General features: G+C 47.0%; 1 protein-coding gene across 1 annotated transcript in view; it reads right to left on the bottom strand.

The window, feature by feature from the left end:
- The window catches only part of TENM4 (teneurin transmembrane protein 4), a 1,459,233-nt gene that overhangs the window by 27,656 nt on the left and 1,418,732 nt on the right, over positions 1 to 12,845 (bottom strand). Inside the window, exons 29-30 of the mRNA XM_060274010.1 lie at positions 4,328 to 5,205; positions 9 to 181 (exon numbers count right to left, since the gene is read on the bottom strand). Of these exons, the coding sequence (XP_060129993.1) occupies positions 9 to 181; positions 4,328 to 5,205 (1,051 nt within the window). The remainder of the gene's footprint in view (positions 1 to 8; positions 182 to 4,327; positions 5,206 to 12,845) is intronic.

The raw sequence follows: 12,845 nt of genomic DNA, 5'->3' as shown, positions 1-12,845 counted from the left end.
AAGCTCACCTTGCAAGAGGGTGTAGAAGGCGCCCGAGGCCGAGAGGTTGGTTGTGATGGTGACGTCATCCTTGCTGGAGGTCTCAACCTGGACATGCACGGAGCTGTCTGTGTCACTGCGGAAACTGCTGACTTGACCGGTAGGGAAAGTGATGTTGGTGAGGCGGCCAAAACTGTCATACCTGGAAAGGAAGGAGAATATGCATGAGCAGTAAATAAAGGAGGGGGGTGGGGGGAGAGAGAGGGGGGGAACCTTCACCCCAAAGCACTGGGTTTTAACTTGCTGTCATCTGACCTAAGCCAGAAAATCTTTTTATTTTATTTTAAGAAATGGTATCACTGATGCTGCAAACCATTTGAGCAACCTCTTTTTTAATTTTTATTTATTTGAGTTCCTGCCTCCGAGAGTGGCACATATTTGCTTCTTTGCTGTTTGCTAAATGACCTCACTTACCAGATTTTTCCGTCTATAAGACGCCCCCGTGTAAAAGACTCAGATTTGGGGACTCAGATTTAAGAAAATGGGGGGAGATGGCCCAGAGTGTAAGACGGAGACGCCCCCTAATTTTTGTCTTTATTTTTTAGGGGAAAACCTAGTCTTACACATGGGAAAAAAATACGGCATATCCCCAGTAGTTGCTAAAAGGTTGCATGTTATGGAGGAAGGTGAATAGCCGGAGCGACTGATGTTCTTTTGATGGTGATTTTTTAATTAGTGGCAGATGAGGTGTAAAATATTCTCGCCCAGAAACAAAGTCTGCTCTGCTACCGAGGAGGATGTGCGAACGCAAACTCTGAACAGAGTTTGCTGCCACTGTTCCTCTTGGCCACACAGGAATGCTTCTTTTAACAAACGCTTTGTGTAACTCTTCCTTCCTTCTTCTTATGCCTGCTTTGCCCTGTTGTTCCTAAAGATGTCTTAGGGCTTTGCATACTGTTTTGCAGCAAATCTTCTCTCACCCCTGGCCCCCAATTTGCACACGGCTCGACAGGAAAGTTTTGAATCTGCAGAATTCCCAGCTTGCAGATGGAAAAACAAGCAAGGGCTGCACATGGAAAAAATGGCACAAGATGTTCAAATACGCTGCTGATCTGGGCAGGGGAAGTAAAAGCCAAAATGGCTTGAAATCGAAAAGGCTGAGTTAGATGTACTCTATGAATGCAAGTCCATAAGCATGGACATTTCTAGCCTTTAAGGAACTGTTTTTACATATTTTTAAATTAATTGCGACCTAAAATTCGAATAGCTTATATGTATGCATATGTTTTTATATATGTTGGAAGCCGCCCAGAGTGGCTGGGGCAACCCAGTCAGATGGGCGGGATACAAATAACAAAATTATTATTACTTATTATAATAACTGATTTGTCTGATTGAGTGATATCCTAGAATTATAGAGTTGGAAGGAACCACGAGGGTCATCTACTCCAACCCCCTACAATGTTGGAATCCTTTTGCCCAACGCGGGGCTCAAACTCACAACCCTGAGATTAAGAGTCTCGTGCTCTACCGACTGAGCTATCCTGCAGGCCTGATTATACTAACCACCCCTCTTCATACTTCAGGAGTCCCCTAAACAGAAACGACCCAAGTTTCTCCTTTCTGTAACATCTTTTTTCTGTGTGCCCTTTCGTAAGTGAGGAAACCCATGGGAAACTGCACGTTGGGGCAGCCTATAGAAAGCCCCTGAAAAGAGCATCCGGAAGACCCGTTCAACAACTGCATTGTTAAAATCAAAACAGACAAACCAAAAACACCACCCTCCCCCAAAAACATCTGTTCTGAAAACTGGGTAAAACAGATGGGTGTCAACATATTGTGATCTCTGCTCCTTTCCACCTCTATGAAGGCACATAATTTGGTTTGAAAAAGTAAAGGGACCCCTGACCATTAGGTCCAGTCGTGACCGACTCTGGGGTTGCAACGCTCATCTCACTTTACTGGCCGAGAGAGCCAGCGTTTGTCCGCAGACAGCTTCCGGGTCATGTGGCCACCATGACTAAACCGCTTCTGGCGAACCAGAGCAGCACGCGGAAACGCCGTTTACCTTCCCACCAGAGCGGTACCTATTTATCTACTTGCACTTTGATGTGCTTTCAAACTGCTAGGTTGGCAGGAGCTGGGACCGAACAACGGGAGCTCACCCCGTCGCGGGGATTCGAACCGCCGACCTTCTGAACAGCAAGCCCTAGGCTCAGTGGTTTAACCCACAGCGCCACCCGCCGCGTCCCGGTTTGAAAAGGTAGCCTAGGAAAATGGCACTGCAGGTTTATCTCAGTATCTGTAGGGAGACAAACCCTCTGCAAGTGAATTCATTCCACAGCTAAGCTGGCTGGGCCCTGTTTCCACAGTCAAAAGGATTCAGAAGGTAAGCTGGTCTCCATCACACCCTAATGTTCTCATGTTCATTTAATGCTCCGACTTGCACCAGAATTAAGGACAAACGCCGTGACGGAGGGAGGCTCCGAGCAGCCAGCGCCGGCAATGAATTCATCACCCCCCCTCCCTAATGTAACCTGCCGCTGTCCGACCGAGCTACCCCAGCCTTTACAATCATGGTGGCAATTACGAGGCTGACAAAGGAAACCACGGCCATCCATCCCCAATTGGAAACGCATTTAGCCGCGGTTCACTGCACAGAATTAATGCAGTATTTGGTGCTTATGAGACCTAATTGTTTGCTTGTGAACATCTGACACCGTCATTTGTCACATTACTGGCGCGGAAAGGAGGCACTTGATTCCAGAAATGCCTGCTCAGAAGCTTCCACCCCCCCTCCCAAGTCCTCTGCTTTCAGCAACCTTTGGCAGTGAAATAATCGGTGGGAAATGAGTCACCTTGAAATACTGCTACATTCAGTGACTAGGAAGCAGAAATAGCCCCAGGTTTTTCCCCCCCCCAAGACATGGGGGTTTGGGAGAAAGGGAAAAGGGGCCATATCCTCCAATTTCAACTGCCTCGCTAAACTTTTAGTCACTAGCAGTGCTGCAGGCCTTGGAAAATGGGATGAGGTTCAAAATGCAATTTTCAGTAAAACAAACCTCCTCTTGCGTGTTGGGTCAACCCAGGCTTCTCGGGAGTTTAGGACAGCTTGACATGGGTTTGCTACTGCCCCTGTCCTCGTCCCAAACCTCTCAGGCTTGCGCTGGGGCCACCATTAGGCCTCAGATTGTGCTGTACCAAGGCGCTGGCTCCTGGGCTCGGAGGCAATGTGGCACCCCCCCCCATATATCTCTATTTTAGGGGGCTGGGCCCCCAATATTCAGAGGGCACTCTGCACAAAGTCCGGCCCCCTCAATCCTCCAGAAAAGGTGGTGCCTCTGTGCTGTGAGCATGGTTTCAGCAAGGGGAGGAGTTGGGGGAGAATTCCATTCCCTGAAGTAAGTTTCAGGGGGCAAAATTATTTCCCTAATTTGTTCGTGGAATTCGCTGCTGGAAGATATGGTGTTGGTCACTGGACTCGATGGCTTCAGAAGGGGATTAGAGGGCAGGGAGGTGGTCTAACAGCAGCCATTAGCTTTGATAGCCACCTGAGCGGACCTTCTTTGGAGGAATACAATGATATTTGATAATATATCAGGCTACTGGCAATTACAGTCGTACCTTGGTTCTCGAACCGAATGCATTCCGGCAGTCCGTTTGAACTCCCAGAACCGTTAGAAAAACAAAGCGCAGCTTCCGATTGGCTGCAGGAGTGTCCTGCAGCCAATTGGAAGCTGAGCCGGATGTTCGGCTTCTGAAAATCGTTCGAAAGCTGGAACACTCACTTCCGGGTTTCAATCATTTGGGAGCCGATTTGTTCAGGAGCCAAGGCCTTCGGCTTCCAAGGTAGGACTGTATAGGTGTACAGGATAATAAGAAAATGCACATCTGTATATTAATGTACGGTAATGTAGCGGTATTTTTTCTTTTTTTCATTCTGACTCACTTTTATCTCTTTTTTTCTTACTCTATCTTTTTATAAATGAAATTATTATTATTATTATTATTATTATTATTATTATTAAGAGCGCTTTAGCTATCTGGAACTTTCATGTCCCAAAAAGACAGTGTGCCACTGTTTATTGTTGTGGGAGGGCAACAATGGGAGAGGCCTATTTTGTTCATAGTGTTCTGTGGGTTTCTCAAGAGTATCTGCTTGGCCACTGGACTACACAGGCCTTTGGTCTGATTCAGAGAGGCTCTGCCTATCTCCTTAATGTTGGCTGTGGTTTTATTGTATGTGTAGTCACTGTTGGATGATGCCATGGCCTTTGGTTGGTGCAATAAATGATGGTGATATTCTTAACGCGACCTGGGATTCTGTTATGCCCGACAAAATACTCACTCATAAAACGTCGTCCACCCGTTTTCATTGCTCTTGGTGGCAAGGAGGCCAGAAATGCCGTGATAGGTCATCATGGCCACCTCGTGACCCTGGGCTGTCACGCTCTTCAGGGCGCTGTTGGTGCCAATGGTCAGCCAGTAGACCTGCCCGTCCGGCACCACCAGCCAGAGCGGCATCCCGGTGGAATCCCTCCGGATGTTGACCATGTTTCCATTGTTGTCGGTGATCAGGGTGATTTCCCCGTCTCCCGTGTAGGTGAAGTTGTAGAGGTAATCTCCGGTGGGGAGGCTCTGGGTGAAAAGGTGTTTGCCGCTGGTGTCAAACAAGTAGAGCTCTTGGTCGATGGGCGAGGACAATTCGTACAAGTTCTGCGTGTTGAGGAACGGCTTGTTCTTCCGGATGAAACGGATCCGGATGTTCCCGAGGTCGGCCACGTACAGCTCTCCGTCCGCGCACACCGCGAGGGAGGAAGGGGCGTTGAGCTTGGCATCCTTTGCGTAGCCGTCGTCGCCGGAAAAGCAATCGCAGCTGACGTCGTTTTTGCAGTCGCAGCCGCTCGGGGCGCCGGCCACCAGAGAGATTTCCCCGTTGGTGGTGACCTGCCTGATGCGGTTGATCTTCTTCTCGTCCGTCTCCGTGATGTACAGAACGCCGCTGTGAGAGACGGCCAGAGCTGTGGCCGATTCCAAGGTCGCATGGATGGCCACCTTACTGAGAAGGAAGTGGTCGATGCCTGGAACCTGGCAATGCATCGGCCTCCCTGCCAGGATTCGCACTTGGTGGTTTTCGGAGATCTGCAGTACGACGTTGTTGTCGAGGACGTACAGAGAATTGTCCATTGGGTTAACCGCCAAGTCCGTAGGCCACTCTAGGCGGACCTAACAGAACGGAAAGAAGCAGAAACAGTTCTTATGACCACCAACATTAGTGTTGACATTGCATTACTTACTAAAGGGACTCAGAGTGACTTAGAACACAATGTAGAACAGCGTAAGAGAAATGGGTTTGGGAACTGAGTCCTTATCATAGCTGCCAAGTTTTCCTTTTTCTCACAAGGAAGCCTATTCAGCATTAGGGAAAATCCCTTTAAAAAGGGGATAACTTGGCAGCTATGGTCCTTATACAGTCGTACCTCAGCTCCCGAACGCCTTGGGAGTTGAAGGTTTCAGCTCCCGAATGATCAAAAACCGAAGTGAATGTTCTGGTTTTTTAACGTTCTTTCGGAAGCCAGTTGTCTGACGGGGCTTCTGCGGCTTCCGATTGGCTGCAGGAGCTTCCTGCAGCCAATCAGAAGCCACATATTGGAAGTCAAACGTTTCGGAAGTTGAACGGACTTCCGGAATGGATTCTGTTCGACTTCTCAGGTACGCCTGTACTAAGATTCTGCTAGGTCCTGATCTGCTAGGCCCTTTAAACCCAAACTGCCACACTCTTAAAATCAAAGCAAATCCTGCAATTATAGAGGGCTTATTGTGGCTCAGGATCCCCGGCAAATGAAGCATGGAGCCACATCATTTCAGCTCAGGATCAAGGTATCCTTACCACGAGTGTGGCTGAATGTCCAGAGCAAAAAGCAGATATTGATTTAAATGCAGTTTCCCCCGCTATCATGGTTGAAGAGAAGAATGGGCAAGAACCATGGGCAAAAAAAATTAAGTTGACTGTTTTGGCTCAGCCCTAATCAAGAGATGGCTGTGTTTTAGTTTGCGACATGTTTACAAGCAGCTTACAAGGTGGGTTCACCTGTCCATCTTAAGCAAAAGCCACTGTCATGGGTCTAGTTCTCATTGAGGTTGTGAATATATGTCTGGCCTGCTCCCCTTCAGAATGCCAATGGGAGGCCATGTAAACGACTGTTCTTCTCTATAATTAGACTGGCATGCACCAGATACAGCGGCGAGACCTCCCCCCCCCCCAAGTATATACATTTGGACATCTGTATAGGTTTTTAAACAGGCTTTTGAAAACCCATTAATTTCAAGCTGGCGAGCTTCAATTATTTAATGGTTTATTAAATTGCTGCTGCTGGTTTAAAATGCCCCCCCCCACTCCTTAATTGTTTAAATTGTTTGTGCTGGGCTGTGAAATGTCTTCAGACTGCTGTTTTAGTGCATTCTAGTTTCACCTGAATGAAATGTTTTATGTTCTCCGTTTCATTTACCTAAGGGTGCTGCTGCCTTTGGAGGCACGTTGCCCCCCCCCCGCAAGATGGCAAAGCAATATTTGAAAAGAAATAAAAATAAAATAAAAAGCATCAAATATCCTGCAGATAGTAAACCGGTATGTCATGGAGAGAGCTAAGTTGGAACCCTTTGACCTGGCATCTCATCTTCTAGGCGCAAAGTTTTTTTTTGGCGGGGGTTTCTTTGAAAGTTTTGTTCTTCTTAAGCTTTCGGATGCAGCATTGCTAAATCGGAGGCAGCGTTACGGGCCATCTAGCTCAACGCGCTGCACAATGCTGGATATCCAGGCCCAGCCAAACCTCAAGAGATGGAAAATGTTGTATTATCCTAATATCGTGGGGTTCCACGTGTCCTCTTTCCCCCCAGGACACGTCCTCTTTCCCAGGGGTATAATTTCTGTCCGGGTGGATTTTTTTAAAATTTGCCAAAATGTCTCTGGCTATACTTTCTGGATGAGACATAACTGGTGGCTGAAGACTTGCTTTCCTCTTCTCTTGACCCCCCCTCCCCAGCAATATATCACAGCTTCTATAGCCTACATATAATAGGGGTACAGTCATACCTCGGTTTAAGTAAGCTTTGGTTTGAGTACTTTCAGTTTAAGTACTCTGCGGACCCGTCTGGAACGGATTAATCCACTTTCCATTACTTTCAATGGCAAAGTTCGCTTCAGGTTAAGTACGCTTCAGGTTAAGTACAGACTTCCAGAACCAATTTCACTCATACTTCGGGTTAAGTACGCTTCAGGTTGAGTACTCTGCGGACCCGTCTGGAATGGATCAATCCACTTTCCATTACTTTCAATGGGAATGTTCGCTTCAGGTTAAGTACAGACTTCTGGTACCAATTGTGTACTTAAACCGAGGTACCACTGTATTTAAAATATAGAGTCATCACAGGGTCCTCTTTTTTGCTCTTCAAAATATGGCAACCCTAGACATTACTGTTGTATGCAGTATAAGGTTGGGGAGGAAGAGGGGGAGAGAGACATATTCTTCTACTTAGTGTACGTGTTGGGTTTCTGTGTCAGTGTCACTTGGGTAACTTCTCCTCTGATTGGTTTACTATATTTCTATACAAGATCTCAAAGCAGCTGTTTTATTACAAAAAAAATTCAGGAACAGACTGGAAAGAGAAGTTGCTGAATTGGAACTCATTACCAAGCTTAAAACCATGGAGCCACCTGGGATGAACAAAGACACTGGATTCTTATCTCATTATGCATGATCAAGCTTTCTTTAGCGCCTCAGCCTTTGCTTTCCCCCCGCAGGACCAATTGCAGTCATCAGCAGTCGTTAACAGCCATCTACAGGTTTACCACTCCCATCAGCCCATCACCCATTCCCCCCCACCCCCCCACCCTCTGTATATACATAAGGGTCTGACTTCTGTTTCAAGTGTATCTGAAGAAGTGTGCATGCACACGAAAGCTCATACCAAAATAAAAACTTAGTTGGTCTTTAAGGTGCTACTGAAGGAATTTTATTATTTTGCATCGACTCAGACCAACACGGCTACCTACCTGTAACTATATTTCTTTGTTAGTGACAGAGCCATTAAGAGAGAGAGAGAGAGAGAGAGAGAGAGAGGGAGGGAGGGAGGGAGGGAGGGAGGGAGAGAGAGAGTTGGAGACCACCATCCCTTCAGGTAGATGAGAGATCAGTCCTACCTATACTCTGAAATGGTACTGCCCAACAATGGAGGTTTACTGCCTCGGTGGGAACTAGGCCACCGACAAAGCTGTGTCTGGTCTCTTTTTCCCCCTTTTGGCTCCTGGCCCTCCTTAACCCTTCCTGTAGTAAAACATGACAGCTTGTGGTTTCCCCTTCAATAATGCATGCCTCTCTGCCTTGCCGACAGCCTCCCGAGCGCCTGCTACGACGCTTGCAACCTTGAGTTAGCATCAAGAATGTAAGTTTATTCTGAAACGACGAGGGAATTCCAGCCCCGTCCCTTTCTTAAAACCAATTTCTTGTCAACAACGGCGGCTAAATATTTTATGGCTGCTGGTCCCTCACTGCCTGAGGGGCTCTGACTGAAGAGACCTCGAGAGCGGCTTTATAGGATGAAAGAAGGGAGAGTTCCCTAACCGGAGTGGTTTTAAAGAGACCTCTCGGCAGCATCTGTCTTCGGCAAGCGGGCGACTCGAAAACGGGTCCCTCGCATTTGAAAGAAGGAAGAAATGGGAGCCTGGGCTCCAGATGGCTGCTTTCTAAAAGCTTTTGCAAGGGCTAAATAGAGAAGACTTATTGCATGCATTTTTCAAAACACATCCAATGATGAGTGGAGTTGGGGAAAGCTTAGGAGCTGGGGAAATATGATGGACCGTAAAGCTTCCTAAAGTTCTGTTGTAATAATAATAATAATAATAATAATAATAATAATAATAATAATAATACCACACCCATCTGACTGGGTTTCCCTAGCCTCTCTTGCCGGCTTCCAGATAAATATAAAAAATAATAAAATGTCAAACATTAAAAGCTTCCTGATACAGGTCTGCCTTCAGATGTCTTCTAAAAGTTGTGTAGTTCTTTATCTCCTTGACATCAGACGGGAGGGTGTTCCACAGGGAGGGTGCCACTACTGAAAAGGCCCACTGCCTGGTTCCCTGTAGCTTCACTTCCTGCAGTGAGGAAACTCCCAGAAGGCCTTTGGAAGTGGACCTCAGTGTCCAGGCTCAATGATGGGGGTGGAGACGCTGATGCCATTTAGGGCTTTAAAGGTCAGCACCAACACTTTGAATTGTGCTCGGAAACGTACTGGGAGCCAATGTAGGTCTTTCAGGACTGGTGTTATGTGGTCTCGGCGGCCGCTCCCAGTCACCAGTCTAGCTGCCGCAATCTGGATTAGTTGTAGTTTCCAGGTCACCTTCAAAGGTAGCCCCAGGTAGAGCGCATTGCAGTAGTCCAAGCGGGAGATAACCAAAACATGCACCACTCTGGCAAGACAGTCTGCGGGCAGGTAGGGTCTCATCCTGCGTACCAGATGGAGCTGGTAGACAGCTGCCCTGGACACAGAATTGACCTGCGCCTCCATGGACAGCTGTGAGTCCAAAATAAACTCCAGGCTGTGCAACCGGTCCTTCAGGGGGCACAGTTACCCCATTCAGGACCAGGGAGCCCCCCACATCTGCCCACCCCCTGTCCCCCCAAAACAGTACTTCTATCTTGTCAGGATTCAACCTCAATCCATTAGCCCATTAGCATGCATATATATATATATATATATATATATATATATATATATATATATATATAACATACAAAAGTGAATTACATTAGGCAGAATTGCATACAAAGTTGTGTATGTTCAGACAAATGGCTGCTGGCTTAGATGGCTTTAAGAAGGGGGCTGGACAAATGCATGGAGGAGGCTGTTTAGCCATGTTAGCTGAACAGGACCCCCACATTCCAAGAGACTATATCTCTAAATAACACCATCTGCCAGGTGGCAAACAAACAGAGGAGTGCTGTTGCTGCCATAGCTTGGGACATAGGTGCCAACTCCTTGGAGCCCTGGGTGCGTGAGCACCCACAAAATTCTCCACGAAGAGGCCGGGAAGCCACAAATCTCGGTGCACGCTGCATGGCACCCACGGCCCCGGGTACCCACCGCCGCGGGGCCAAGTTGGCACTCCTGCTGTGGGATTCCCCCAAAGCTGGCTACTGTGGGGAAAGAAGAAAGGATCAACGGGCAAGTTCGGCCACATCAGAGCTATTATTATAGAAACATAGAATCATAGAGTTGGAAGAGACCACAAGGGCCATCCAGTCCAACCCCCTGCCAAGCAGGAAACACCATAAAAGCATTCTTGACATATGCCTGTCAAGCCTCTGCTTAAAAACTTCCAAAGAAGGAGACTCCACCACACTCCTTGGTAGCAAATTCCACTGTCGAACAGCTCTTACTGTCAGGAAGTTCTTCCTAATGTTTTGGCGGAATCTTCATTCTTGTAGTTTGAATCCATTGCTCCGTGTCCGCTTCTCTGGAGCAGCAGAAAACAATCTTTCTCCCTCCTCCATATGACATCCTTTCATATATTTGAACATGGCTATCATATCCCCCGTTAACCTTCTCTTCTCCAGGCTAAACATACCCAGCTCCCTAAGCCGTTCCTCATAAGGCATCGTTTCCAGTCCTTTGACCATTTTGGTTGCCCTCTTCTGGACACGTTCCAGCTTGTCAGTATCCTTCTTGAACTGTGGTGCCCAGAACTGGACACAGTACTCCAGGTGAGGTCTGACCAGAGCAGAATACAGTGGTACTATTACTTCCCTAGATCTAGATGCTATACTCCTATTGATGCAGCCCAGAATTGCATTGGCTTTTTTAGCTGCTGCATCACACTGCTGACTCATATTGTGTTACGTTCCCTGTGCACCTTCTCCAGCTGCTTCCTCCAGGGAAGGCTGCTGCGAGGAGGTCTAGAGGCAGCCATTCTGAAGGCTCAGCAGATAACTAAACAAGCTGCAGTTTGGTGGTGCTTTTAAAGAGGCCTTTTAAAAAAATCTAGTTTGAGTGGGAGAGTTGGTGGAGGAAATCACAGGTCTAAGTTTATATCAAGCCCCTGCTTGCACAAGGGAAGCCACAATGTTCACCAAGACAGATTTTTATTTTAACAATCAAACTTTACCTCTGGTCCACCAGGCAGGTGACTTTTGTGTAGGGCTGTAATTTTTATCCCGCTTGTAAATGGCAGACGGTGGGGGAGCTGCCACAATGGAGCGGGAGCAATCTTTTCAAATTAGGGGGAGAAAGAAGCAAAGGAACAGGTGCCAGGTGGAAGCCTGGAAATTACATGGGTGGTTATGGAAAGAAAAGGAAAAAAAACCCCCATTGACTTCCATTGTGCCTAACTTACAGTGCTCAAGCTTTCCAGCTAGGAACTGTGGTTCCGCAGAACAAAGTTTCATCCCCCAAGCCGTAATAATAATTATTTGAGGCATGCAACCCATGGCAGATTTAGAGGTTATGGCTCCAGCCTGGTGCTGATTATCGGGACAGTCAGTGCCCCTGAAAACCGAGCCCTGAGTTTGCCTACCTTGTGCTAAGAAATGCAGGTGTCAAAATAGATTCCCCCCCCCTATATATATAAATAATAAAAATAAAAATAGAGCAGCTGGACTGAAAAAGCCCAGCATGAAAGCCATTTGCAATCTGAAGCAATTCAAGATTCTTCGTTTTCCTGCTGTTGATAATTTGGGCAGAACAGACTTCAACCACTGTTTCCGAGATATTAATTTGAACCAGTCCCCTTCCAAAATGCGCTGTGTCTGATTTATGAAGTCTCCGACACAAACGGAAAGAAAAAGTACTTCCGATGAGCAAATAAGTTGTGTATGTAACAGCAGACCTGAAGCCATTTTGAATTTGGGCTGCATTGCGATGTATATGCTGACTCCTACTATCATATATTGATTCATCTCTCTCTCTCTCTCTCTCCCTCTCTCTCTCTCTCTCTCTCTCTGACACAAATTGCCAACTTCAGTAGTCTCTTAGCCATTGGCTGAGCTGCAGTGATGTCAGAGAATGCTCGTATTCTGAGGGCAGAATGTTGACAAAGCAGTTCAGTGGCTGGAAAAGTGAAATGGCTTGAGACGAATCCTCTTATAAGACTGGAAGCCAAGCGGTAAAAGACTGGGGGCTTATATGGCAAAGGAAATGGGGACAAAGTCAGAAGGCAGCTGCAAAAGGCTCATCTAAGCCAAGGAGGCAGAGAAGCTAGAGAATGAGCAGCTAATGAGAAAGGAAGATGAGGGGAAAACCTGAACAAGAGCTAGGAATGGGCTTTTTCGTTACTATAGAACAGTTTCCCCAACCTGGTGTCTTCCAGCTGTTTAGATTACAACATCAGATCTGGCCTGCTGGCTGGGGGCGATGGGAGTGGCAGTCCAAAATCTCTGGAAGGCCCAGGTTGGCAAAGGCTGTTGCAGGCGAAAAGACAAATAAGCTAGAGGTCTTCATGAGCACTAGGGGACAGGCAGCCAAACGGGCCATGCAGGTAAAAGATAAACTTAATAACATAAAATAAAAATGCATATGGATTTGACACAACCAGCAAAATATTTGCAGGTCTCCAGCTCCATAATGTTTATTGTGTGCCCACAGCGTGCCATTGCTGCTCCGATGTGACAAAGACGCTGTCATAGAATCATAGAATCATAGAGTTGGAAGAGACCACAAGGGCCATCCAGTCCAACCCCCTGCCAAGCAGGAACACCATCAAAGCATTCTTGACATATGGCTGTCAAGCCTCTGCTTAAAGACCTCCAAAGAAGGAGACTCCACCACACTAATTGGCAGCAAATTCCACTGTCGAACAGCTCTTACTG

Source organism: Zootoca vivipara, chromosome 4 (genome assembly GCF_963506605.1).
Source record: "Zootoca vivipara chromosome 4, rZooViv1.1, whole genome shotgun sequence".
NCBI lineage: Eukaryota > Metazoa > Chordata > Lepidosauria > Squamata > Lacertidae > Zootoca > Zootoca vivipara.
This window is presented reverse-complemented; position numbering and strand designations above follow the sequence as displayed.